The following is a 27,930-nucleotide window of genomic DNA, read 5'->3' on the forward strand; positions in this document are numbered from 1 at the left end:
CACACCGCACACACAACCATACCATAGCTCCATCAACAATTGTAAATCTCCCTCTGTAAACCAAATGTTGTTGTAGTACCAACAATGCAAGAGAAAACAAAATACAAAAAAAGTGAAATGATGGCAAGAAGAAAAAATAGAAGGAGCTAATCTAACTCTTAGCTGATCTGCTAACTATGTTGGGCTTGCAAACACTTCATGTCATTTTTATTGTGGGAGGCACGTTACACAAAAACTCAACACAACCAGTTTCTCCTTTTATTTGTGCTCCGGGCCACTTCCTTAATTGTCTTTCCTATCCTTAAATTAGGGAAATGAAGTAATACCAAAGTATCCTGCATTTCAAACATTCTGGGGTAGAATCAATCTGACATCTGGTCTCGGCCAATAAACAGCCTGCAATGTTTAATATTTCCATTGTTGTCTTTGGGATCTTGACATGTATTTCACATAGAACTTATCCTTAAAAAAACCTGAAAAGTCATATTTAGACATATTACTCTGAGACCTTTAGTGTAAATCAGTAGTTTAAGTGTTGTTTTGCCACCCACTTAAAAAAAAAAAAAAAATGTGGAGTGCTGAAACAGTATTTATATACCCACATACTGTTGATGACAGTTGTGATTCAAGCCCACAGCAAGCTTTCCCATACAACACATCCACTCATGGCACTGTATTTGTGGTGTTTTTCCAAAAGCTGTAAAACTTAAATAACGTCGGTCGCAGCCCAGCTGAATCACCGTGAGCGTCACCGTGGTTGCCTCAGCATGCAGCCCATTATACTTTGTATACCAGCCGCGTGCGGTGTTGACCCAATGGCAAAGTCTCTAAGCAAATATCGTGTTTCCCTGGTCCTCTCCTTCCCAAAAAGTCATTTCAGATCCTGACCGTCGGGTGCCCGTGTTTTGTGTAATTGCAGGCTTTCCAAGGTTGCGGTCAGCCAAAACCCGCAGGAATGACGAGGTCTGCCCGTGGCGTTCCGGATGTGTTCAACGCCCGCTTCAGGCCCTACAACCCAGACGAGCATCTCACCACGGCAGCTGGCACGAGCCTGGACAGACTGGTAAGGGCATCAAGCTCTACTCGCTTTTCAGGGCATAAACACAATTTATCTTTCTCGCGCTTGACACAGTTGATTAAAGCCAGTGATTTGCTGGGCCCCCGCCGACGGCAATTCATTCCGCCGACTCTTCCCCCATCTATCGATCGCCGCTTGCTAACGAATCAACAAGCTCCCCCCCCCCCCGGAGAGTGAGACGTGCCTCGACGTGCCCTTCTCCTGCCTGTCTGTGTGCTTGGCAAACAGAACAGACACGACCGAAGGTTGTTTTGCAAGGGCTGACCACGGCCATTGTTTGCTGCATAGCCAGCCCTTTATTTCATATCAGATGGGCTGCGTGTTTGCGGGATTGGATGTTGATACGCGCATTTACCATCTCAAACAACCTTGAGGGCTTAAAACGCTACGGCCGAGGAAAAGGTTAGCATTGACAGCCAAATGAAGCTCAGGGGTAGTTCTCATCATACCGAACATACTTGCGCAGCCACAATGCCCTCCTTGCCTTTCCTGACAAACCCCAAGCAAATTGTTGACAAGGTTTAGAAATAAAAGTCAAGTAAAAAAACAAATCACTAGAAACATATTAATTTAAATGATATATAATTTGTCTTTTTGTTCCACAATGTTTGGTCGTTTTATTCAATACTAATTACGTTTTGAGTACATCCATTTGCCAATTTTTGATGTTTTTCCATTTCTCCTCTTCATTTTCTCCTCCCATCAGCGCATATTGTCCACCTACACAATTAATTAAGACTTTTCTTTTTCTCCCCTCTGTTCTTCCCTGCTGCAAACCAGAGGATTATTTGGAATACCATGCAACACAGCGTAAGATTCAACATGTTTCTTTTTTTCTGCTTGGGGGGTGGGCATTTGAACGACTCCGGGGTAAATGAAAGGTCAATTCATTGCTATTTTTTTTAAATAGACAATCTTTTGCTGACTGGTCACATCTCCTGTGTCTTGTATCCACCTATTTATTTGCTATAGCACTCGAATCGTGGTGGAACTGACCCTATCACACCTTGCACTGGCTGCCAGAAAATCAAAAAAGCATATTTGGACAACCATTTATACTCGCATTCACACATATGGGTAATTTGGGTTTTTCAACAGCGACATGTGGTCAGGGTAGGCAAGTGAGGCAGTTCCGCCCCCTGCTGTCCCTTCCCCTGCATGTGAAGAAAAAGAAAAAAAAATTACGCAATTACGTTAAATTATGTGCCATTTCATTTTTATTGTACCTGCTTTACTTTCATTTTCCTTTTCAATCGAATAATTACCAATGATTTAATTCTTTAAGCAACTGAATGTGTGCATTTCCTCTTCTATCACATTGGTCAAAAACAGAAGTGAGTCGATGTACTTTTAGTCACTCTTAAGTCCAGAAATGTGACGCACAGTGCATGCTGGAGTAAAAAAATAAATAAAAAATCATTGCCACTGCCAGCCTGTGGCAGTGCTGCGCTCCATTAGTGCAAAGCGTAGATGAAACCCATAGACATAAAAACCACTAGAGGAAGCCTTGGCTGCAAGTGAACATGTAGACTTGGCCGCCATCCTGGACAAGGAGTCCCCCGGGGAGGTCTTCCATTCAATCGTTTTGAGATCGCTGTATTTGGCTCTGAGAAATTTACCTTGTCGAATTCTTTACCGATTTTGACGCAGATTGGTTTGTTAGAAACAGATATGCAGTTATGACAATGACAGTTTTTTTTAATAATGGGGGCTTTTCTAGCATCGTAAATATGAGGTGAAGACCAGATGCTTTAAAAATAAAATAAATGAAATAAAGAGAGATCAGCAAAAATAAATAACAGCAAGCTAAAAACAATTAACTCAACCTTATAGTTAAGATTCTTTTGTCGTTCTTGCTATTACATTGACACATAATATAACGCTTTGAAAACATATTCAAAAATTTAATTTTGACCTTATTTGAAATGCATGCCAATCTAATATGTTGGGCTCATATTTTTTTATATCGGAATCCAGAGGCGTCATTGCCTCACCAGTCCTGAACATCACCACATGTTACTGGTCTTTAATTAAACTAACATGCATGTTTTTTGAAATGTGATGAACATGTAAACTTCACACGGGAAGAACAAAGAAACGATTGTAGCTTGCCAACGACTTATCGAGCAGAATAATACGACGATTTTTGCCCAATTGGCTCGATGACATTATTCCATTCCGTACGACACCAATCTACATTACAACAAATTAAACAATTCCCTATGTATTGTTTTAACAGGAACGCTTCCAAACAGGAATTATTACAATCACAATTTTTTCTATTCTTTGTCTTAAGCAGCATCTGTTGCCTTCTTGGCACTTATCATCAATACGTTGTATGAGAGTGTGAAAGTATTTGGCTTTTATTACTGGCTGCAGCAGTTCATATCATCCGACCGTACAGCATCCGCCTTTAAAGTTTATTACAACAAAGTCATTAACTCATCACGGATGGCTCGGCCATATGCTAGCATGTCCTCCGGTGGTGAGGCTCCCTCAACACAAAGCTTCCTCAATTAACCTATCTATTCTGGAAATCTCCCCTGTCCGATGTTCGTAATAGCACGGACAACAAATCAGGAGGTGACCTGGTCTGACAGAGCGCTGCGGCCAGCATCTGCTCTAATGGTACAGCGACACGGGCCGGCAGCCAGGCAGGCATGCGGGGGCCGCTCATGAATAATCAGCCGGCATTCAGACAAGAAATTGAAGGAACAGACAGGGAATGTGTCATATACGTGAAGTACACCACTGAAAATAGCACAGCCAAGGCTGCCAAGCTATAGGTGACACATCATCACATTTTGCCCGAGAATTATCCTATCATGGGCAACAGTTATGCTCACGCCGTCACACATGACCTTCATCTTTGTGGCGAGTCATATCGTGAAAAGTATAGAAGTTCGTTAACGATGCAAGAATTGTTTTTAATGTTGGTGGAGGTGTTTGAGGTCATATTTGAAATACCGTGCACATCTGCTGTGAACTCACTCCGGTGGCTTACCTCCAGCTGCTAAATATTAAACAGTGAAACGTTAACCGCCCAATAAGAGCAAGGGCGTTTATGCGAAGCAGGGATAGACTTGAAACTATCCCCAAAGTCACAGAGTGGACACATTTACATATATTTGGATTGCATTTCAAAAATCTGCACCAACACTCCACCACCTTACCTACAAACAACCGTACAGGTTCTGTATCGGCACCCAACTGTGGTGGCAGGTGACTCAACTCGCTTCACAACAAGAGAACAGCAACAGCAGCTCGGCAAATATAATTATTACGTATTCTTTAAAAAGACTCTTCAAGTTGTTTATTGCCATTCCAGTCAAACATAAGAGAACGACACGTATCTTGTGCTTCTTGAATGCTAACAATGGGAAACTCACACAAATTTATAATTAGCATAGCTTTGTAGTTACGCCGTAAGGCATGGGTCGGCAAACTTTTTGATTGATGGGCCACAATGGGTTCTAACATTTGACAGAGGGGCCGGACCAGAAGCAGTGTTTTGGTAACCTCACCTCCTCAGAGAAAAAAAATACATTCAATTTTAAATGAAAATGAACAAAAGCATTACAACAAAATTTCTCTCTTTGACACACCACAATATTTAGAAAATAAAACATTAATATGGTTTATTGATTTAAATTTTTTCAAGTTCAGCGGGCCGGATTAAAACATTTAACGGGCCTTCGTTTGGCCATGCCTGCTGTAAGGAATGGATATTTGAACACAAACAGTGCAGCAACACACATAGACAGACCATAAAAATACTCACTGGAATATATTCTAATACCAAGCAAAGAATGGCTAATATTACCGTCGTATCAAGAAACTATCCGACCTCACCCATTTAGCAATTTGAAATCCTACCTGCAAGCTCTTCCCAATACACTACGATCCATCTTATTCTACTAACTTCAGAGACTACCCATCTACCAATCAAAGAACCTACCCGCCAGTCATCCCAATGCCAGCCTATCTGAACTGGTGATTTTAAGTCATAAAAGTTGTCATTAATTTGTCATTGAACTTGCCCCATGTAGTAACTGCAAGTCCAATACGCTGTGATGTGGATATTGCAACGTACTCTGCACCTTTCTTTTACCTCTGCTTCCCTTTCCCATTAAAATACAAAATATTTTATTCAGTTTACAACCGCTATGGTTGAAAGGTTTTACCGGGACATTCGCTTTTCATGCGCAACATAAAAGGAAAGAAGAAGTTGAATTCCAGTGCCAGTTGGGGCTCTTTGAAGCGAATATGAAATCCTGTTATTGTTTTGAGCGGCTTTGTCTCTGTTACAAATTGAATTATGTGTCACACAGTCCAGCAGCTGCTTCGTGCAATTATTAGCAGAGCCGATTTTCGACATCTTCTGTTGCATCGGTGGTTAAAATGGATTCCATTTGTAAAGCATATTTTTGTTTTCCCTCACACTGTCCTCCTTTACGTACCAATGCACCATGATTACCCAAGACAGCGATACTGTTCCGCCTTGTGGAAAGTTGACAAGAGTTTAACTTGCACTTTGATAAGAATTTCTTGTGTGGATGTGCAGTCATACCTTTTGTTTGTGAAGGCATACGGATGGGATGGCCGGTGTGGGGGGGGATTTGAGCAGCGGTGTCCACCTCCAGCTCAATGAGCCTTGATGCTTTAATTGCCTGACATTCTGTCAGAGCACACCTCCCCCCAAAAGCCCGGCCAGAAATGGAGATCATGAAACTCCAAAGCTGCGATAAAGCCACAACAGACTGTTAAGTTCGGAGCCACATTATAGATAAGGAGAGAAGGGTTTCATTTAGCGATAGTTAGAAGTTTTTAAGCACTTTTGTGTCCTTTTGTTGGATACACTCTCTGGTATTGTATAAGAATGTACGGGGGTGACACAAAGGCAATAGACTTCCGATTATTTTTTTCATAAATGAAAGAAATGATTGCAATTTTAGCATTTGAATAGTCCGCCCTCAATAAAGCCATTCAACTTTCACATAGAAAGTGTCATGCATTTGAAATGCTGCTTGACTTCAAGTTCAAATTTCTAAACGGTTACAATGACGTCTGGGGAACGAAAAGCATGCGGCCATACAGGTGGTAAAACCTTTTATCATGCGCTACACTGAATATACTTGATAGAAAAACACTGGTTTCTTGTGTGTCATCTCCCTCGCTAAGGGTTTGAATACTTTGATTTTTGTGGTGACGGGAAAACGTAGTTATTCAAATTTGGATGCGCCAAATGTATTTGCAATGATCCCGATTGGCTTTTTTTCCCCCCTTCGGAGTCTTCTATTTTTTTATTTTTTTTTGCCTTCGAGAATGGTCAGTGCTTGATTTTTGTGACCTCACACCAATGGTAAAAGCTATCATTGCAGACAAATTATAGCCGCTCGAGATATATTTACAGCTCTTTCTCCGCGCTGGCCTCTTTGCCATGCTTTGCCATGTTAAACATTTTTTTGTACCGCTGGACGAGGCTCACATTGTCAGTAAACAATCAACAGCGTGTATTTAGGCACAAATCACAAGGTTTATCCAAGCTCTCCACCACCATTTGAAACACAAAACAGACAAACAATTCAAAAGAGGCACACCATGCCAGACAGTAACGAAAAAAAACCCCACAAAAAAACGCGTGGGTTCACTCCATAGATGTGAGGATGTAAAAAGATTAACGGGACACACAGTGGATCCCTTTACCGCTTTCATTTGTCACTCTTCCCTTGTTCTTTCTCAATTCCCGCAAGGTTTGCTTCACGTAAGTTGACAAAACTTTATCTCGGCTTCAACATCCCCGTCATTGCGTTTTCCTGCCAGGCCCATTAAAACGAAGTTACTAACCCCCTGTGCCACCGCCACCCACCCTCACCAGATGCTTTGTGTTGAAAAATAGAAAACACGTGTTACCTTCAGCAATATCCAACCACACACATGAACCCCTGAGACTGCACTCTTACCTGGCCTCTAGTCAAAATAAATATTCAATATATACTTTGCTGCGGGGCATCAGTCACAAAAATACAACAAAATAAGGAGATTCAAGCCAAAGGGTTTAGAACTCCAGAAAGCGGAGGTGTAAAAATACTTTTTTTATTGACTTATAATTGCTAGAGAACTCTGTCATCTAGCTTAAACGATACAATTATTTGCCTTGGCATAACGCTACCCATTTATCACACAAAACCGTAGCCTAAATCCAGACCTTTTTGGGGATGGGTGGCCTCATGATTAAGTATTCCACTTCTGGTATGATGGGCATGGATTTGAAGCAAGGTCTAGTTTTCGTTTAAGACACTCCCTCCCCTTTTGACTCAGCTGCCACATTTCAATCATTGTATTGGTTCACCTGCTTCTAGTATCTGTTCCGCATGGGTCCTTCCATGCTACGGAACTCCAAGGAGGTTTGCAGGTTTGAACCAGGGTCTAAAATAGGTCTGTGCAAGAATTGGTGGTGATTCAAATTGAGTAGCGAATTGGGCGTTGAAAACAAATGCTAAATCAGAATTTCCCATTGGAATCAGAACGCGTGGTATTGTCATCTGAGAGGAATGGCTGTACTTTGAGCAGGATACCAAAGAGCTAAACAGTGTGAATAGCCTCAAGGTTAACCATCCAAATGATGGCACCATTTTTCAAAGCGCTTTAAGCGGGACTATTGTCCACCTGGATTTTGTCTACTGGGTTGAAGAACCTGAACTTTGACATACAGACAAAAAAGGGTCCTTCTTGTCACAGATCGCCAAATGGCTAGCCGAGCACACTCATTTGTGACCGAGCAGGAGTAATAACCTAAACCCTTTAACTTAAAAAAAATAAAATAAAATCTGTGAGCTAGGCTGATTGGTTTGGATGGCCTCTGTCACCATTTGTCACAAAACTATATAAAATAACACCCTTCACCTAGATTCCAACATTGTGTGTACTGGTGTACTGACCCAGACACATTCCTCCTCTCATATCAGTCATCCCGGTGTTCCAGTCATCCGGTTTGATCGGATCACCTGTCCCAAGGGTCGTTTTAATGGCACACCACGGCTGGTCTTGGGGTCAAGCATCCCACTTCTGACAGCATTAGTCTCTGAACTTCGTGGAGTAGTACTCTGAATCTCAGTTTGAACATGTCTATTGGGTTGGAAAAAAATGTTTTTGTCGTGACTGTCACACTTGGACACCGATACCCCATTACTGTGACACACCGGGATTACCTTTCGAAAAAGTCCTTCACCTGAACACGCCACAGATGCCTTAAAACATTGGTCTGCTTGGTTAAAAAAAAAGCTCCACTGACCAAAACGTTTTGGCTTAGTAGCCAGAATGTCCCATTTCTGTGACCATTCGTCACAATACTCTATGGGTTTGGAAAATTCTCTTCACTGACCACAACACAAAAAAAGCCAGACTGTCTGTTCATGGTCGCCATATCCTGTACATAACTGTAGTGGCACAAAAAAAAAAAACAGCTTTAATTTCCCTAAAGAATTAATAAAGTCCGCTTTAATTTTGAGTCTGAAGGTGCAAGTTGCACGTTGAATCATTATTTTCCACTCAACCGGATTTGGGCTTTAGTCTCAGTTTTCTGCATGGTTGCCTTTCTTTTGTGCTGCTATGGCCTGCGCCGCTAAAAAAGTGCTCTCGTTGAATGTGTTTTTCATGATGTGTGCTCGTTAGAGCTCAATTTCTGTTCCTAATTTATGTATTTATGATTTGGCAATCTGTTGAGTTTTCTGTGCTGCAAGCAACAATCCCGTCCACCACTCAAGTACAGCATGTGTTGATGTAGATAGTTTAGCATTGCTATAAATTTATGTCCCTCACTTCGCTTTTTCTCTCCTCCTGCCATGCTCAGCAGGAAACGCAGAATAAAACATCCGAATGTGGTTTTGTGAAGTCAAGGGAAAAAAAAAAAAAAAAAACAGCCACTCCTTTCCCAAACATCTTGAACCTCACATTATAAGCAGCCCAGAAATAAAATGCAGTGTCAAGGCACTTGGAAATTCTTGTGCCGGATCCAGTTTAATGAAAGCGAAGTGAGCCTGTCGCTGTCCACAGCGAAACTCTCGCCAAGTTGTTGCACCTAAGCAGGCCATGCAATTATGTAGATTCCTAAGATTCTAACATGCTTTTACATCCACCACGAGAAATAACTCGTCTATGAGCGCACATGTGGCAAGTGTGGTGCTTAATTTAATGTTCGCCGTTTCCTCGGTGAAGAAGTTTTATTTCAAGGCATTATCTCCACTTCCATGGAAATGAATATGACTTTCCAAATGGGGGAAGTCATCATCGCTTCCTATTGCGGGCTAACCACCTGTGAGTCTGCATTTTATTTACCACATGAAAGCTCAGAAAAAGACATTTTCATTTAGCATCTGTGTCATTGTGGACTGAAAGACATTTTAACTATGAAGCTGTAATATGCTTTGGTGTCCTGCAATTGTTCACGCATATGATGGTGGTCTCACATGAATGACATGTTTTTTAATGGGGAAAAAAGAGCAACTTATTTGTAAATAAATTTATCATCCACACATCCAGCTTTTTTTGTTTTAAATTGAGATGTCAAGTTGAATATCTACCTTAGCCTTGACCTAAATGTCAATGTCGGTGATTAATTCGACTGCTGCCAGTTTTGTCATTGTACTCTGTGTACGAGATTGGAGAGATCCCCTCTCCAGTGCAAAATAGTGTACGCTGTATTATCAAAATGTAAAATATTTTTTGTTGACATTTGACTAAAGAGTACATAACATGTTTTTCTAATCTTGCAGTAGAGTAAAAAAAAAAAAACCAAAAACAAAAACTAAGACTAAAACTAAGCATTTTTTAAAGAAACTAAGAGCGCCACCTTGAAAACTAAACAAAAAAAAACGAACTAAAAAAAAACGAGAAAAATAAAATAACTCTGAGTCCCACCTGTCATGCTCACCACTTCCATCTCCCAAGTGCTGCACATTGTGTTTTCTAAATACTGCTGAACAGGTCACTACCACAAAAGACCCGAAAGCACAGGCGGTTGACATCAGACTCGCATTGATTTTGAATGCTCGCCAACAAGACAGCAGAAGGCAAAATAGAATTGGTACATGTCCTTTGACCTCTCTCGTCGAGAATGAAGTCTGGGAATGTTTGAGATTAAGGTTTGGGACACTAGTGGCAGTCGAATGCGCTTTTCTTGAAATAAATACATAATTTTTCTCAAGTTAGCGCACGTCTTTCAGCAATTTGACAAACTTAAACTGAAGTTCATTCTTACTTGGCCAACAATTCCAACGTGGGCTGCGCCCACGCCGACAGCAATTTGCAAGGACTAAAAATTGGTACACTGTAAGGACGGGGGCATGGGTGAAGGTCACATGGATGGCAAAGACAGCGAGGGCACCACTTTGCGTTGTTTCCGTGAACTCAAGTTGATTGTATTGCTGTGGATCCCAAAGGATTTTTTTTGTCTTCTCGGGGAGCTCCCAGCCAAGTCAGGAAAAGCAAAATCTTCATGTGTCGAACCATCTCCTATAGAGAGGACGCAAACGGAACAATGGTTTTGTGAATGCGCACATTTACAGGCACTTACCCTTTGCATGCTGTGTAAAAGCTAACAGCCAGAGCACAAGCACCCTGAGGAAAGATGAGGGAATTGAAAAACGGAACAAAATGTTATCGTTAAAAAAAATTAATATATATATATATATTTTTTATTCTTTTTATTTCTTTTTATTTTTTATTTTTTGAAGATTACATCACATACAAGTCACAAGCCTTTAGTGACATGTTTGCTGGTTCTTGTTTATTTGGCAACTTGTTCTTGTTTCCTGCTGTTGCTGTCAGCAGTCTGGCTCTATTTAGGTGCTCTCAACTCAAAAGGCACCAATTAGCATGCTGCGCTTGATCATTGCACCCAGGTGTGCAGGGATTTGCAGCTCGGGTACTGACAATAAATAGCCACACAGTCAAAGCACATTTAAATCTAACTATTGGTTATCAAACCACGGTCAAGGTGTCACCAGGGGTCTGTAAAAATAATCTGCAATAATTAGGAGTGATAATGAGTATTTAGTACATTGGATCATTTTTTAGGGCATAACGACTAACCACTAAAAATGATACAGTTACTTCCGCTATCTTTGCACGTGCCCAGTAAAGCGCTCTGATATGATTTTGTGTAGCTCATATTGTGACAAAAATGGGAATAAATTGTTGGAGATTTGCTAGTCTGCTTGTTGACTATACGGTCGAGGTTCCCTTGAGCAAGGCATCAATCGATACCACCACAATTTAAGTGGTGCGCCACTTTTTTTCTCCGTTAAGTTATTTGTGCATGTGTGTGAGTTGGTTATTTGTGTGCTGTGCAACTAAAATGATGCCGGAGAGTGGAAGTTTAATTTTTCCTTCAGGGATCAAATTGAGTGTAATAAATTAGAAGAACATGAAAAAAAAATAATGTTCCGTAATAAAAGGCATAATATTACAAGAATAATAGATTTTATGCTCCTTGTTACTGTTTAACTTCAATATTAAATTACAACGATACCTTGGAAAAATACAACTTTAATCATGTAAGATTGCGATTTTGTATCCTGATAAAATATTCTTTGTTCATGTTTGAGTTAACTTTATTTCTTGAAAAAAATACTTTATACGCCTAACATTACAACTTTTTTCTTTTATCATGTTTTACTTATACTCAAAAACGTGCAACTTTTAACAACCTATGACATTCAGAGATATGCATGGTCATTATGAATAATTGGTTTCAGGACTATGAGGGACTCCTTGGGAAAAAAAAAAAATCTCCCTGTAAGGCGTCGCTGCACCCAAAAATGTTCAGAACTCCTAAACAATAAAAACGCATATGACAGAAATGCTATTCATCACCTGTCAATCAAAATAATAAATTACTTTGAAATTAGGATTGCAATGCACATTAAAAAAAAAAGTTTATTGCTTCACAGCATTTACCCCCAAGGTATTTCATAATGTAATGTAATTTCTATGATGGAGTGCCTTCCAACAAAAAGCCGTCACACACCTTTTGTATTTATACCGATTCTGATAAAGGTTCTACACACCATTCTTTTTGTAAATGCACAAACTGTTGGCATATGCATTCTAACACCTAAACATTTCCCGGTGAAAGGCTTCGGCACATTTCAAGGCCTTATGTTGTTGATTTTAAATAATAATCAGCATGAGATGGCCCCCGTCCTTGGGGTGAGATTTGCAATTGGTACATGTTTATATCGCCTGCTCGCAAATACAAATCTTCAGCAAATTTCCCTTGATGATTGTCCTCACAGAAGACTCCGTATTGATTTTTAACCATATCCAACACAGTACTGCTAAAGTAAATAAATACAGTATATATCCTCGGTATTACACTGTATGCGCTATATTAGGGATAGGCAACTGATGCGGCCTGCGAACGCTTTCTGAAAAGTATTAAATGTTTGTTTTGAATTTTGTGGGCAAATGGGGCAGAAATAAAATTCACGGGAAAAAATAGAAAATGTCTTTTTTAAAAATATTGAAAAAAAAAATCTGCTAAAAGGCAAATTTGTGCCAGACTACGAATCGACTGTAGTTTTCAGTTGCGATATCACGATTCACCACTAGATGGCAGACCTAGCTTAGTTCTGCAGTCTTATACTGCCCTATACTACTTTTTTTTCTGATTCGGAATGTTATGCAGGACAAACATAGTATTTAATAATTAAGAAAAAATAGTGAGTTGATTTTTGTGAAAAATGTACAAAATGAATTATTCCAATTAATATTGGAATTATTATAGTTTTGTGCCCTCCTTGAAGGATAATAGTATGCACTGTAAAAAAAAATAAAATAATAAATCACAGTATGTAATTTTTTTGTTTGCTTTAAACACGTTGTTGTTGTTAGGATAGTGGATCCTTCATACATGAATTGCGAAATGTTTTAAGAAAAAAATACTATATTCAGAACATGTATTTTGTATGTATGCAAATTATTTTTCTCCATATCTAAAATAGCATTTTTGTTATACAACTGCTTAGGATGTGTGTGGTCCTATGTGGCTCCCTGAGTAGCACTGATGAAAAGTTGTGGCCCACTCCATCTTTTAAGATGCCCATCCCTTTTTTAAAATAAGGTAAAAATTCTTAATAGGCGCCCATTTGGTCAATATCATGTAAAACCATTAACAACCTTAAACATTTGAACAACAATAAATGCCTGAGGTAAATAAATAAATAAATAAAAATAAATGATAATGACATGCAGTATAAGAAAAATTTTCAATCAAAGCAAGAATGATTATGATTTTGTAAATTGCAGGATATTCCATTTTGAATTATGTCCAGCGAAATATTGCTTAGGGAATATGGGACTCGTTGTCATTCTGTGCGGAACAGAACTAAATTAGAGCAGGGGTGAATTTCATTTTAAGTTGAGATGATTTTATTATTTATTAAGGTCTTATGATTTATTGTCATATTCTTTGTTGTTATTATAATTATTTTGATTCATTGATTCATTATGTAGCCAAAGGTAGCTTGGTTAAACAGACAGTTTTTGAGCGTTTATTTATTAATATTTTTTATTTATTTATTTGTATTTTCTTACGCGAAAGCCCAATCCATTTCTTTAATTTTTGTTATACTGTATGTCAGTCAGTCAACTTAACATGCATGTTTACAAGACAGCCGGAGTAACCAGATGAAAACCCCCGCAAGTATGGACAAAACATGCTGAAGCTTAGATTCAAACCCCAAACCTCAAAACTATGATGCAGACATGCTAACCACTTGGCCATTAGGCTGCCCACAAGAACCCTAATGGTTTTCTACGCTGACAAACTTATGGCAGAGATCAAAAGTGATGGTTAACCCCCGTATGGATTTGTTTACTTATTTTCTATGTTGACTAATCTGGGCAGCACAGTGTATTTGTGGTTAGCATGTTTGCCCTCAAATGTTCGCAACCATGCTGGGATGGCTCTTGTGCACTTTCCACACACATTATTGTGTGTGGTTAATTCAAGTCTAAATTGGTTATAGGTGTGAGTGTGAAGGATTGTTTTTCTGTATGTGTCTTGTGATTGGCTGGCAACCAGTCCAGGGTGTTCCCTGCCGCTTAATCCAAGAATACTTCTTTCTAACAAAACATCCCAGTTCTTGGCCTCTTCATATGTGTGACACGTACCGTACCGAAGTTATAGACATGAAATTACAGTTTTATCCACTTTGTCCAACAAAAGTTTGTTGAACACTTAAAAGGGAAATCAACCCCAAAAAATAATGAGCAAAAATATATTCTATTCACTTTCACTGGTCTAAACATTGCATTCTGATTAATCTGTTTGTGGAATTTTGAGTTAACCAACAAAATCCACCCATCTCAGCGGGCGGCCATTTTGTCACTTTTGTCGACTGAAAATGACATCACAGTTTCTCTGGGCTCTTCAAACAACCAATCACGGCTCAGCTGTTTACTAAAGATGATTGGCCGTTATCTGAGCCCTGAGCAACTGTGATGTCATTTTCAGTCGAGAGATGTGACAAAATGGTCGCCTTCTGACATGGCTTAAAAATGGTAGCTTTTTACTGCTTAACTCTTATTCCACAAACGTAATATTAATCAGAACGCCATATTTTGACTAGTGGGCCTGTAAAAAAACTATTCTTGTAAAGAAAATTTTGGGGTTGACTTCCCCTTTAAGTAAAGCACAAGCAGTTTTGATACACCTCAAGCATGTCAGGAGTTTCGCTCCTTCCATGCTGTATTGCTCTGCAATCATATAGTACACTGGCATTTAATGGAACTTTAAAAAATGCATGAGGTGAGCTTTGGTAATCACAAGTCCCGCGGCGCTTCATATATGGCATTTAGTAAATTGAGTAAAGTATGAAATGTAACTTTGGTATACTGATGGCTGAGCGGCATAGTATAGCCTAGTAGTTCGCACGGTTGCCTCACAGTCATAATTTTCTGGGTTGGAATCTCAACTCTCGACGTTTTTTTTTCTAGGTAGGAAACACAAGCCCCATTGAGGTAGAACACATTCCGACTGAGTGGTCAGTGATGTTAACGTGTTAATATTCAGCGCCTACATTGTCCTACATGTAGATCATTCATCCTCGTCATTGTGCTAATGAGGCGCGCTGGCCCTTTAACACTCCAGGCTGGCAGCTTCTCAAGGGAGCTCTCCCCACGTGGCCCATTGATGACGGCTCCGTTCTCCGCGGAGCATCGCTTCACTTTAATCATCCCTCTTGTTCAAACTTCCGCTGTCGTAGCCCCAGGCGAGTCACAAGTGCGAACTCACCACTGTTTCATCAATATTCTGTCATTTGTATTTCCTCGCCGCAGGATTGTCTTGTGATACATTTTCCTCACTGTGATGGACTGCATCGGCCATATGGGGTTGCTGTCACGGGACTTAACGAATAGTTTGAGGCCATACTATGTAAAACACCATACTGAGTTTGACCTACACTGACAGCATGTAATTTAATATAAAGAGGGGGGGAAAAAAAACGCTTCAATTTGTCCAAGTGAGGGAATGACATGCATGAGAAATTGGACGATGATCACATTCAAAGAATGCTTGGTTAGGTTAGATGGCAAAGGATTTCCAGGACGCTGTTTGTGATTCCAACAACACTGCAGCTCTGCTTAAGGTGCCTGACAGTTTTCCAAGCAGGACTTTTGTTGACTCTGGCCTAATTATTGGCATGTGTGTACTCTGATTTAGCTTTTGGCTTTGGCAAAAGCGTGATTTCATGCTGCGCAGAAACTCATGTGTGGTGTTCACAGTAAGGCCGAAATCCAAACGGCTTCCCTTCAGACACATTTTCTGATGCGAGCAGATTAATCAGACTTGATTTGGTTGTGTCATTTTCACACTTGAAAGCTGGATAGGAACTCCAGTGACCCAAATGTGCATGTGCATACGGCAAATGAAAAATTATTTTCCCCATTATGTTGTGTGTCTCCTTTAAAGCGAGCTATCATTACAGTGCAATCATCCCAATTAAATTCCAGACAGAGCAAAGATATGTTAGTCATGTTAGTCGTCTTCTATTTTTGGAACCAACTTTTTTTCTCCCTTTTTTTTTTTCCTTTTGTGTATTTCAACACAGAGATTTGCCGTCACATTAAATTAAGGGCACGGTGACTCATTTTCTGCAACACACGTTAGAGTTGAAAATAATGTTATGTCTCAAGGGTGTGACAAGATTTGCCGTTCAAAATTATTAATGGATAGAGAGCGAGTTTGACAGCGAAGTCGGTGACTGCGCGGCAACCAATCCAATCTGTGTGCATTTTCTTTGAGGCAGCGGTTTTTAATCAAATTGTGTGACAAGTGATGAATATGCATTAGTTGAAATACATCAATTGAATCTGCATCATGTAGTTTTAGATGCTCTACTGAGATAGACATTATGTTGGTTTAAAAAAACAATTCCAGGCTGCAATTTAAAAATGCTAAATAAACGGACAAAAGGAAATTTCGTTTGTTTGTAAAGTGTCCATTTCCGGGAGCTGTCGCAAGAATGATCCCACGACACTGTCACCTTTGTCAGCGGAAACATTATCAGGGGTGCGCAAATTTTTTTTTATCCGTGGGCCACAATGGGTTCTAAAATTTGACAGAGGGGCTGTCTTAAATTGCGCCTCCTAGTGGGGACACATCAGAATTACAGGGAAAATAAAACATGAACAAGGTTTATTTATTTAATCTTTTTCAAGTTCGGCAGGCCTGATTAAAACGTTTAACGGGCCGCATGTGGCCCCCGGGCCGTAGTTTTCCCAATGAGGTTTTAGGGATGTCCGGCACAGGCGGGCCCTTTGTTGACTTCTCCAAGTTAAATTGTGTTTACAGTCTCTCACCATGGCAGATTAACAATGGCTTGTGATCATGAGAAACGGGGGGGGGGTTGTTGGGGGTCCCGGTGTTTATGTGATTCTGTCCTATAGACCGAAAGCCTTCGCATAAAGGAGGCACATATAAAACTGAATTTCTAATGGTGGTTCTCATCGTGTTGGAGCAGGTTAAGTCACACTGGGGAGTTGGTGTTGATTGATATTGATTGGCCTGCATCTCTATGCGGGCTGCTTACCTGCTGACGTCGCCTGAGAGAAGGGGGTCAATGAAGGCAAGCACCTTGAAGTAAGCCGAACATCATGACAGAGATCATTCACTTTCTGCTCATGTCGTGATTGCTGAAAAACATTGAATCCAGTACAAGATGAGATTTCTTCGTAGTGGAACCACCAAAGCCCAAAACAATCGGTTCCGGGACGCTGGTCAACTTCCATCCATCCGTTCGTCAATGCCTTTTTTTATTCTATAAGGGCTCGGCCTAATTAGGGTCATGGGTGAGCTGGAGCCTGTCCCAGCTGACTTTGGGTGAGAGGTGGGTTACTTCTGGATTGGTCGCCAGCCAGTTGCACTTGTAGATAAGCATTCACACGCATTCGCACCCTTGGACAGTTATCGAGTCTTCGGTAAAGGCGGGGACGTGCTAACCACTAAGTGATCATTTTGCAGCTGGTGGACTTCCAAAGTCCTCTCATTATCATCCATGACGATTTAGAAATATGATTCTATTCTGAACTATCATACAAGTGGAAATCAATGACATGGTTTTCTGTTTTCTTTGCGGTGCCAAAAGGCCCAATTTGAACATTTTCCCCCACTTCCAACCAATTGTCGTATGTCTCTGAAAGATTACCCTGAGAAATGTTCTTTTACAATAATCTGGAGGTGTGTTGAAAGTGATTATTTTTTTTCATCCCCAATTTGCTCTGAAAATGAAATGGTTGGGCCAACAATCGTAAATGTCAAATCTATTTAGTGTTTATGAAATAGGAATAGGAATAGGAACCAGCCTGTGGAGTTAACAACCGCAATTTAGTCGCCAGATAAGCAAACAAATTCTTCTTTTCTGCTTCTACTATTTCTTGTTTGTACTTCCTTGTGCAATCTGGATGCCCTGAGGCACCATACCACCTCTCATAGGTCAGTTTTGGTATCACAATGGACATTTGTGTTGGTTAAAGAAATTTGCACTTAATTACTTAACTTAAATTTGAGATTTACTTAACCTATTTGAGATGTTGGAAAAAAATTGGTGTGCCTCATGTTCCGCTTTTCGATCTAGATGCTTCTATTATACGAGAGAGAGTCGCCGTTTCCCTGCAGCGCTCCTTTTTGTTTTTGCAGCCCTCGGCTCAAATGTAACAAGTCGCCTTAACAGCCACATGATTTGAAGTCAATACACTCCAGGAGACTTTCGATCGATTTCCATTGTTATTATTTACCGTGTCTCAATCTGGTTGATGAATTCGAAGCAGCTTGGCTTTTTACAGTTTACCTGCTGAACTGGAAACAAAGCTAGATTTCAAGTTTGTACCGAGGAAAAGTAGCACAACATAACCAAAGACAAAGAGCAATGCCAATTCACATAAAGGCAGCAAAAATTATATACCTGATTGTCTCATTTGCATATCAGCTTACATGCAAAATAGCTGCTCCAGCTTTGGAGCAGTTAATTTGTAGTCTTGCAACAACAAGGAGAACTGGACGATACCCGACTGGACAGCTGACACTCACAAGGTCTCTCTGTTACACAACACGTCAAAGTCAATCTGCGTTCAAAGATCTTATAGCCGAAGAGGAGATTCATTGTCTGGACCAAAATTTATCAGGAATCTGATGAGAAAGCAGAGCTATTCTGACCATGGCCTGTGAGGAACTATTCCATCTTTCCTTCCGAGCGGTCGCTGGTCAGCCCGAGGCCTGGCGGGGGTCCGGTATGAACTCCGCCTTACTCCCTGACCTCTGTAATTGAGACGCAGGAAGAATACTGCAAACGCGTATCAAATGGAAAACTATTTTAACGCAGACTGCCGTAGCGGTTGCCAGGGAAAACAAATCCGTTGAGGAGTCGTCTGCCCCTCGCGGTTTTTGTGGCGAGGCCTGCTGCGGACTCTGTGATTAAAAGGAACACGCGCTAATTTAGCTCCAACTGGCAGCCAAAGTCGAAAGTCCGTGTCAAGCGGGCAGGACATCCCTAGATAAACGGCTATTTAAATAGATACTGAAAGCGGCAGAATGTCAGATGGGGTTGCTCTTTGAAGGAGAAACTCCGAGGGTCATGCGTCAAAGTTTTCGTCAGATACCCTGAAGTCGTGTTTCCAGCAAGCGCGACAGTTCGGTTCGGTTCACCACACTGCGGTTCAGATCCATAAATCCCAATCAGGCTTCCACCGCGGGTTGCGTAGGTAGGATGCACACGGCCGGGTCAACGACGTCAATAGTGTGACATCACAGACGCGAGACAAGATGTAATTCGGCAATAAATTATAGCAAGAACATAAACACGATACAGTCGTCAACAGCTCGGTTCGCTCACCGCATGATGACCAAGTTAACTACTGTGAACGGCACCCTAGAAAAACCTTCTGCCTTTCCAACTGCCCTCTTCTCTTCCCTCACAACATCTATCAACCTTCTTTTGGGTCTAAATCGACTTAAAGAACGGAACTGGATCCAGATGATTTTATTTTTTTGCTACCACTTGATGAAATATCCATCCATTCGTTATCTGTACGGCTTCTCCTCACTAGGGTCACGGGCGGTGCTGGAGCCTATCCCAGCTATCTTCGGGCAGTAGGCGGGGGTACACCCTGAACTGGTTTCCAGCCAATCACAGGGCACACATAGACGAACTACACTCCGCGCTCACACTCATGCAATTTAGAGTGTTCAATCGTCCTGCCTTGCATGTTTTTTGGAATGTGGGAAGAAACCGGAGTACCCGAAGAAAACCCACACAGCCACGAGGAGAACATGCCAACTCCACACAGAAAGGCCGAACCCGGAATTGAACCCACAAACTCCGCACTGTGAGGCTAACCGTGCTAACCAGTCGGCCACCGTGCCGCCTTTACAAAATCAAATTGAGTAAATTCTACTCAATATTTTCTTTTCTTTCATCACCAATCTGTCTTCTCTTTTCCAGCACATTCTTCCACTTTTTTAAATGTAGACTGTCATCTGCTAACGTCGTAGTCCACGAGGTTTCCACTCTAACCTAATCTTCCAGCATTATACCTCACTATTGCAAAGAGGAAGGGGCTCAGAGCGGAGCCCTGATGCAGTCCCACCTGCATCTTAAACCTCTCGGTCAAACCTACAGCACACATGACTATTGTTCTGCTATTCTCACCACAGTTACTCTCTGGGTACACTCTCATCAGCTTTATTTAGATCTACAAACACACACTGCAACTCAAAAAACAGAATAAAATCAATAACGGTGGTAAACATGGCTTATTAGACGCATCACTTGTGCTCAGTCATCCGCATGACTACTGGCGATTATCCCTGGCTATTATGACATTGAGATACTCACTACTGTAAGTACTTAATCATCACAGAATCATCTGCCCAGAATGTGAGTGGAGTGGTTATTCTTCTTCGCATAAATCTGTCATCCTTTCAGAATATGTGTCGCAAAAACCAAAATGAAGATAAACACCCATGCAGAGTTAATGCTTTGATTATTTGGATTGCTGGTTGAAATGAAGTCCTATGAGGCATGTTGTATTTTCTGACACCACCTACAATTAAAGTCACATTTTACTTTTGGGCATTTTACTTTTCTGGAAAAGTTTGGTCCAACTCCAAATTGTGTCAAACATCAAGGTCAGACAATTTGGAGTTAAACACTATGTTGTAATATCAATCACAGATTTGAAAAAGAGTCTTGTCTGTCTAAGCATTTCCAAAAACATCAAGTATGGGGGTCCAGATAAAGCAAATGATGGAATGTAAATACTTGACTCGCTTTGGGTGCTGGAAAGCCGCCGTACACCACTGTGTTGGAACTCTTGTCAAATTCTTCCACACCAAAATCATCCAAGTATGCTTTGATGGATTTTACTTTGTGCAAATGCCACATGAAATCCATTGAGTAATGAGTGTGTGTGTGTGGATGTGGCAAATACTGGAAGAAAAGCTGTGGAGCATCTGCACACAACACGCCCACTCTAAGAATGCAAACACAATTAACTCATTGACTTGCGATATTTTTTTTCCCCTGTAATTAATTATTCTCAGTAAACACTTCCCCATGTGTTGGACAGTATGTAAATAAATACTCTTCAATACATCCTGTAGAAGTTGCGTGAAGGAGGAAGACAGTCTAAACGGTGGTAGGCAATGCTGCCACAGCTGTAATATTTTAGAAGCAACTTTTAAGTTGTGTGTGCTTTTGAACTAATCTTCTGATTGTGGTTTATGAAACATTTTGTCTCCTATGGATTGAAAAGAGAAGCCATGCGGAAGAACCGGGGCGCTCTATTAGTGTTTCCCCACATCCGTGCCCTAATTTTTTTTTTTCTGAGATTCCAGTTATATTCGAGGCAGAGAGATAGTGTACTTCTTAGAATAAGAGGCTTTTTGGTGGAAGATCAGAGGCCATGAAGCTGCGGAACTTTCGCCTTCGCTTAGGACGAATGGCTACTGAGAAGAAGAGCAAAGAGAGAGGCGATCACAAGACACAATAGAGGATTGCTGCACTTTTTCTTCCCTGAAAGCTGCAGTTGGAGCTTCAATTGTTTGAGGCAACTGCAAAAATGAATGGTTGTGGCACAGCTGGAGTCTATTTCAACTGACTTAGTATAAAAGGCTGGGAACACCTTGGACTTGTTGCCAGCCAATAGCAGGGCACATGTAGACAACCATTCACACTTCCATTCTAAGACTTTAAAATTGTCCTTTCATCGAACATGGGTGTTTTTGGAAAGGGTCGAATAGGAGAAAATCTACAGGCAAACAATGGCTTTTTTTTGTACGTGCCTCTCTAACGCTGTCTTGCGCTAGGATATAGTGACATCTAGTGGACATTTATGGTAATTGCATTCAGTGGGTCTCGTTGCGCTTAGTATTTATTTATGGGCAATGCCAACTAAAGAGGGAAGGAAGCTGACCTTTCCCAAAAGCATCTTTATTGTTCTGTGAAAATGTTTTCCCTCCCGTATAAATGACCTCCATTAATCATCAAATGCATACGCGGTTTCCCTCAGCACTTAATTTATTTGCCTCTTAGGCTGACGCAGAATATGTCATTTGACTTTGTGTCAGTATGCTGGAAGCGACAATTAAATAGGGTGCTGATGAAATACAATAGATGCAAACTATAAAATCTAAAATTATTATTATTATTATTATATGATTATTATTATTATTAGTAGTAGTAGTAGTAGTAGTCGTAGTATGCAATTTTAATTTACTAATTAGCCAGATAAAAACATTATTATTAGTAGTGGTGGTAATTTTAATAATAATAATAGTAATAATAATAATAATAGCATGAATAATGGTTAAGTGGTTTCCGTAGTGGTGGTTAACTTGTCTGTCTCACAGTTAAGGGGGTTTGAATATCTGTTTGGGCTTACATGTGTGGTGTTCTCTGCATGCTTGTGTAGGTTTTCTGCAGGTTATCTGGCTTCCTCCCACATTCCAAAAACAATCACAATAGGTTCAGTGAAGACCCACATTTATTTGTCAGTGTGAATGCTATATACTGATGGATATGATAATTCTATTTACTGATGAGCAGTCAAGTGTGTACCCCAGCTTTTTCGGCATGGGTTCTTGCGACTTTGGCAGATAGACGTTTCCAAAAATGTCATGACATTTTGTTGCCATGCTCCGGCCACTGGCAACGACGATTGCTTAAAATTTTATATTTGTGTGCTGCATCCAAAATTACTCTACATGCTTCCAAATTACATCCTGTGTCTTCTCGTGCATGGTTGGGTGAGCCTTTATTTTATGATTTAGTTATAATAAACTTCCCTATGAAATGTCATGATCCTTTGAAGAAAGTGGCTTTGGGGCCTTGTGTTTTGAACATTTCTGAGGTAATGAATGAAAGCCCTCAAAAAGTGTCTTATTTATTCTAAGAATAGGCTGCAGCACTCCTGCGACCCTAAAGATTAGTGATATAGAAAATGGATACATGGATAATATCCTAAAAGAATCAAAGCACTTTCAAGAGGGTCTTTGCAATGCTTGCTTGCAACTTTATTAAAAGATTCCAGCATATTTACTTTTAGCAGCAGATTAAAACAGAATACATTAATGCATTCCCTTTAAGCATTTAGAGTGTTTATGCTTCTGCACAGAGAGTCTCAATCATCCAAATGAAGCAACAATAAGCAAAGACATCCCAAGTCAAGGCATAGTTGACATATTTCTGCATATTTGCATCAGTAAAATGTAACTTTTCACTCTCGTTCCAATCCAAATCTTTTCACGGACCCTGCAGATGTCAAGTGACGTTAAGTTAATCTTGAACGTGCAAAGGATTTGAGTCCAACATCGCCCGATCGTCAATCTGTGGCAGCAGAGTGCGTCTGCGGTGACCCTCTGGGCAGCATCAGAGTCGCTGAGGTGCCTTGGCATCGGTGTGACAGGATTAACACATCAAAAGCGCCGTGGAGGCCCACAGCGGCGTGGCGCGTTCAGCACAGCACCTTTCATGTTCTGCTCAGGTTCACCGCAATTTCACGAGCCAACCTGCAACCCAGGCACCCCCCCCCCAAAAAAAAAAAAAAAAAAAGATAATGGGGCCAGCCCACCTTTATCAGGCGCTCTCCTCAGCTCTGGTGAAATATGTCACATTTTGTGTGCTTGATGAAAGTTTGGAGTTGAACACGCTCAAGTCAGAAAGAGCCGAATAAAGTAAGATCTGTAAGAATGCTGGGGCCGGCGGGGTTTGTCATTGCTGACATCCTGCCTGGTCTAATACAGGGACTTAAAATAGGCCCTGGACTATTTGACTTTGCCCACCCTACATTCTGACCTAATTCTTGCACCCCTTTCATATAAATGCACAAACCCTTAACGTGCATGACCACTAAAGAAAATCAAGGATGTCTACTTAATGTTTCTTGATAAATGGATTTGTTTAGCAAAAAATCTTTTGCCAAAATTGTCTTTTTTTAAAGCAAATCCTATCTTGTTTGACATTTTTCTTGGGAAACTATCCTCCGTTTTCCAATATAAACTCACATACTCGCTGTTTTCATGCTCAGGCCATTGATGCAATAGTTATGCTGAGGAACTTTGATGAAATGACTTGTGGAGCTTCTTTTCCACAAAATTATTGCTTTGCTGTCTATGGGGAAGTGAGTTGAGGAGGGTACTGCCCCCTAGTGGCATCGACAGTTCTACTCCTGTTTGTGGCAGGCCTCAGTCTCTATCCCAAGGGAATGGTGGGGGATTCACTTAATTTGTTGTTGTATAAATATATGAAATAACAATTAAAAATCTGAATTTTGGATATGATATAAGATGATGAGGTGATTATGCATTTATGATGGTTTGAAACAACCCTCTGAGAGAAACCATATGATGTGGTATTAGATGGAAATGCAAAGACAACTACAAATATTTATTTATGTAACATAAAAGTTCCACTGTTCAACTGTTCTGTATCGTGGTAGAGAATAGTATGCTTTTTGGATGTATAGGGGGTCATTTTTTTTCTTGGTTCCGTGGGGTGGTCGGGGGTGAAAATATTCAATGATGGCAAGAAATGCAACCCAAATTTTAGTATTATTGTACAATCTCATTCAAGGTTCCAAAGGGGCACATTAGGTACATGTGGCGGTGTGTCATGAGCCCATAGCAGTCAGTGGCCACACTTAACGCTTTACTTTATGACCTCTATTCTCTCTCATCCTCTCTCGCTCTCTTTCTCTCTTCTTAGGTCGTTGACATAAAAGACAAACTCAAGCAGTCCAAGAGATTTTGGTCCAGTCTGCCTGAGGAGATTTGTGCGGACGCCAGACTGGTTAATGGGAATGTTACTGATGACCATTGCTGGAATGGACACACCAAGGGGAGGTAAAAGGCACAAATTTTCAGCTCTGAATCAAGCAACAAGTTTAGGTATGATTGCACTACGGTGACAGTAAACTCAACTCACTTCACAACAAGCAGCAGTGTGGCAGATAGTCATCAATTCTTCTTCAAAAAAAAAAAAGGCTTCAGACTGTTGACTGTCACTCCCAGTTGAAGTTTACTGTCAAACTAAGCATAAACAAAGAGAATTTCACATGGTGTAGTTGAAACAACGGCGTAACTTTGCCTTTAGCTATCTGAACGCCAACTCGCAATGGCATGGATGGATCAATGAAGAGTTGTCTTAAAATACTTCAAGCAATGGATATTTGAACTCGGTGCATCAACACATGTATACAGACTTTCTAACAATAATCGCAGGCATTTATTATTTATCCTCTGCAGGGGAAAATAAACTACTAATATTACTGTAATTTACTAAAACATTTAAATTAGACGTAAAGTCGTCTTTGGTTGTATTTTTGTAGGTGGATTAACAAGTTACGCACCAGAAGGAGTCCCAATGAATTAATCATGATGCACAAACTGTTCAATTATTTACTTACAATTTCTTTGTTTTTACTATTGATCGTATTTTCATGCCCAGTGCAAGTCTAGCCCAGTCGAACTTGGCATGTGGCAGGAGTTTTTTTCTTTCGGTATTTTCGTAGACTCGTACAGGTGGAAGAGGGCGTTTGAACAGTTGTGCGTCATTGTGGGATGGAAGGTAGCGGACTCTAGGCCAATCGAAAATGCGTCCCTCGTTCCCTTTAAAATTGGGAAGGTCGTGATTGCATTAGAAGGGTGCTGGCAAAGTGTGTTTATTCGGGTAAACTGCAAGATCCCCCCTTGTGGATTCTTTTAAATTTATTTATTTATTTATTTATTGAGTCTGCACTGCAGCAGAATAATGACCTTTGTTTGTTTTTATTATAATATAACCAAGGGCCACATAAACAGTATATAGTGAAAATTATTTTATTGTTTTTAGCATTGCTCACTATTATTCCGCACTTTCTGTACTTGTACTATAGATGCCGCCTGCTTGTCTGTTTAATCCCTTGGCTCCACCCATGGATGCCATGGTAACAAAATCCATACTGACCAATGTCACTGAGTTTTCATACCGTTTCATCTCGAGTTTCTCGCCATACCAAGAAATAATAATGGGATGTGTATTGTCCTCATTCCATGACTATGTTTGACAAGTTTAGTCATCTCGCAGCATTCGTACACATTTTCAAGCGAATTACCCGAGCTTTCAAACTTGTCCTATCCGTTTATTATCCAGACGGCTCTGCGTGTTCTTTCCAACGGGACCAAATGGCATTCTGACAAGCGTTAAGAATGGAATCACACAACAATCCACTGCTGCTTTATCAAAGAGGCCGCTGTAGTGTGTCAGAAGTTCGGAGACTTATTATTTTTTTATTGACTGGATGGAATGTTGTGTTATCTTGCAGTGCTTTGTCTTCACACTCCGAGGTGACTCATGAGAGTGTGACTCATCAAATGATAATAGTCTCATCTTTCTTTCCAGGTCAAGTTTCACAAGATGTCTTTGTGTGTTAGCAAGGGCAACATGTACACTTGAAGTGACTACTTAGCAATCCCCCCTTGCTTCTCCAAAAAAAAAAAAAAGTTTTTTTTATACTCTCTCAAAGGTATTTCCCAGAAGTGGTATTGGACGGACTGACCAACCAGGTGAATAACCCTGAGGTTAATGTGGACATCACCCGTCCAGACACGTTCATCCGTCAGCAGATTATGGCTCTCCGGGTGATGACCAACAAGCTGAAAAACGCCTATAACGGCAACGATATCTACTTTCAGGACTCAAGTGAGTTTTGGGTTGCACTTTTTCACTTAGGTCATTAACGCTGCACCTTTTTTGCGGCCTAAGCGCGGGAGAATGACGGCAAAAAAGGGTCAAGTGCTCTGATTAACACATTGGACAACAATCTTATCAAGACTAACAATATAGTCATGATACTCATAAACTAAAATACATAAAAATGTATAAAAATTACATTTCTTCATATTGCCGTGTATTGTTCTTTAAATCACCAGTATTAATTTTGTATCCACATATTTGATTTTGCCGCCGTAGGTGACGAGGGCAGCGGCTCAGGCAGTGGAAGCGGCTGCACAGAGGCCTGCCCCACAGAGGCGGATGTGGCGCCTCCCGAAGCCCCGGGTGTGGAAGCCGACCGAAGGGGTCCCGTGGACAGCTCGTCGTCATCCCGCGTGCCCCCCGTGGGCCTTTTAGCCACACTGGCCCTCTCGGCTTTTGTACTCCAAATATATTGGAGATAATGCAGGAGAAAACAGGTGGGGACGACCTTTGCTAGACAGTATTCAGGCTGAACAAGTCAAGTCAGTCACGCGTCAATATTCCCACTTTCCCAAAGAGTGCACATCCATTGACTTAATCGTTCTCAACATGGTTCCTCTGTCCAACGCTGAAGCCGACCCCATAAACTCTGCTTGAGAGATTCAAACTATTTTTATGAAAGAAAAAAAAAAAAACTCTTTGCACACATATGATAGGCAGTAATGTCTGCCTCCATGTGGATAAATATAGCACGCACTTTGATTGTTTTGACTTTTTGTGTTAAGTATATGTGTGTGTAAGATTGTTTAAAAATGTGCTTCTTGATGACTTAAAGTGGTACAGTTATGTTCAATGTAACATTTGAATCAGATTCTAAGGATTTAATGGCAGGTGTCAAAGCGGCATACAGTTTAACGTTCAACTCTAATTGCCATGAACTCATCAGCACTAATAATGGATTCCGGTTTATTTTAAATATTTAAATATTCTCCTTTTTTTTTTTTTTTTAATTCATATTCTTAAATTGATTTCAACAGTGTCTTAATAGCCTGTCCTCATGTTGTCTACTCATATAAAAGGAAAAGACAGACGGTGTATGCTTTAATTTGCCTTGCAACA

General features: G+C 40.6%; 1 protein-coding gene across 5 annotated transcripts in view; it reads left to right on the forward strand.

Annotated features, from left to right (window-relative positions):
• The window catches only part of LOC148323470 (glypican-6-like), an 81,872-nt gene extending 53,971 nt beyond the window's left edge, over positions 1–27,901 (forward strand). For 2 of the 5 annotated variants that reach the window (XM_088314481.1, XM_088314480.1), the window contains exons 7-11: positions 920–1,063; positions 1,859–1,888; positions 24,844–24,980; positions 26,642–26,817; positions 27,088–27,901. In XM_088314481.1, the coding sequence (XP_088170607.1) occupies positions 920–1,063; positions 1,859–1,888; positions 24,844–24,980; positions 26,642–26,817; positions 27,088–27,293 (693 nt within the window). In that variant the 3' untranslated portion in view covers positions 27,294–27,901. Of the gene's footprint in view, positions 1–919; positions 1,064–1,858; positions 1,889–15,079; positions 15,104–15,178; positions 15,537–24,843; positions 24,981–26,641; positions 26,818–27,087 lie in introns of those variants that run through there. The other 3 variants (XM_088314482.1, XM_088314483.1, XM_088314484.1) reach the window with 3 other exon arrangements.
• Positions 27,902–27,930: the final 29 nt, after the last annotated feature.

This window comes from Idiotropiscis lumnitzeri, chromosome 14 (genome assembly GCF_059441095.1).
Source record: "Idiotropiscis lumnitzeri isolate Australia: NSW breed Sydney's pygmy pipehorse chromosome 14, RoL_Ilum_1.0, whole genome shotgun sequence".
Taxonomy (NCBI): Eukaryota; Metazoa; Chordata; class Actinopteri; order Syngnathiformes; family Syngnathidae; genus Idiotropiscis; species Idiotropiscis lumnitzeri.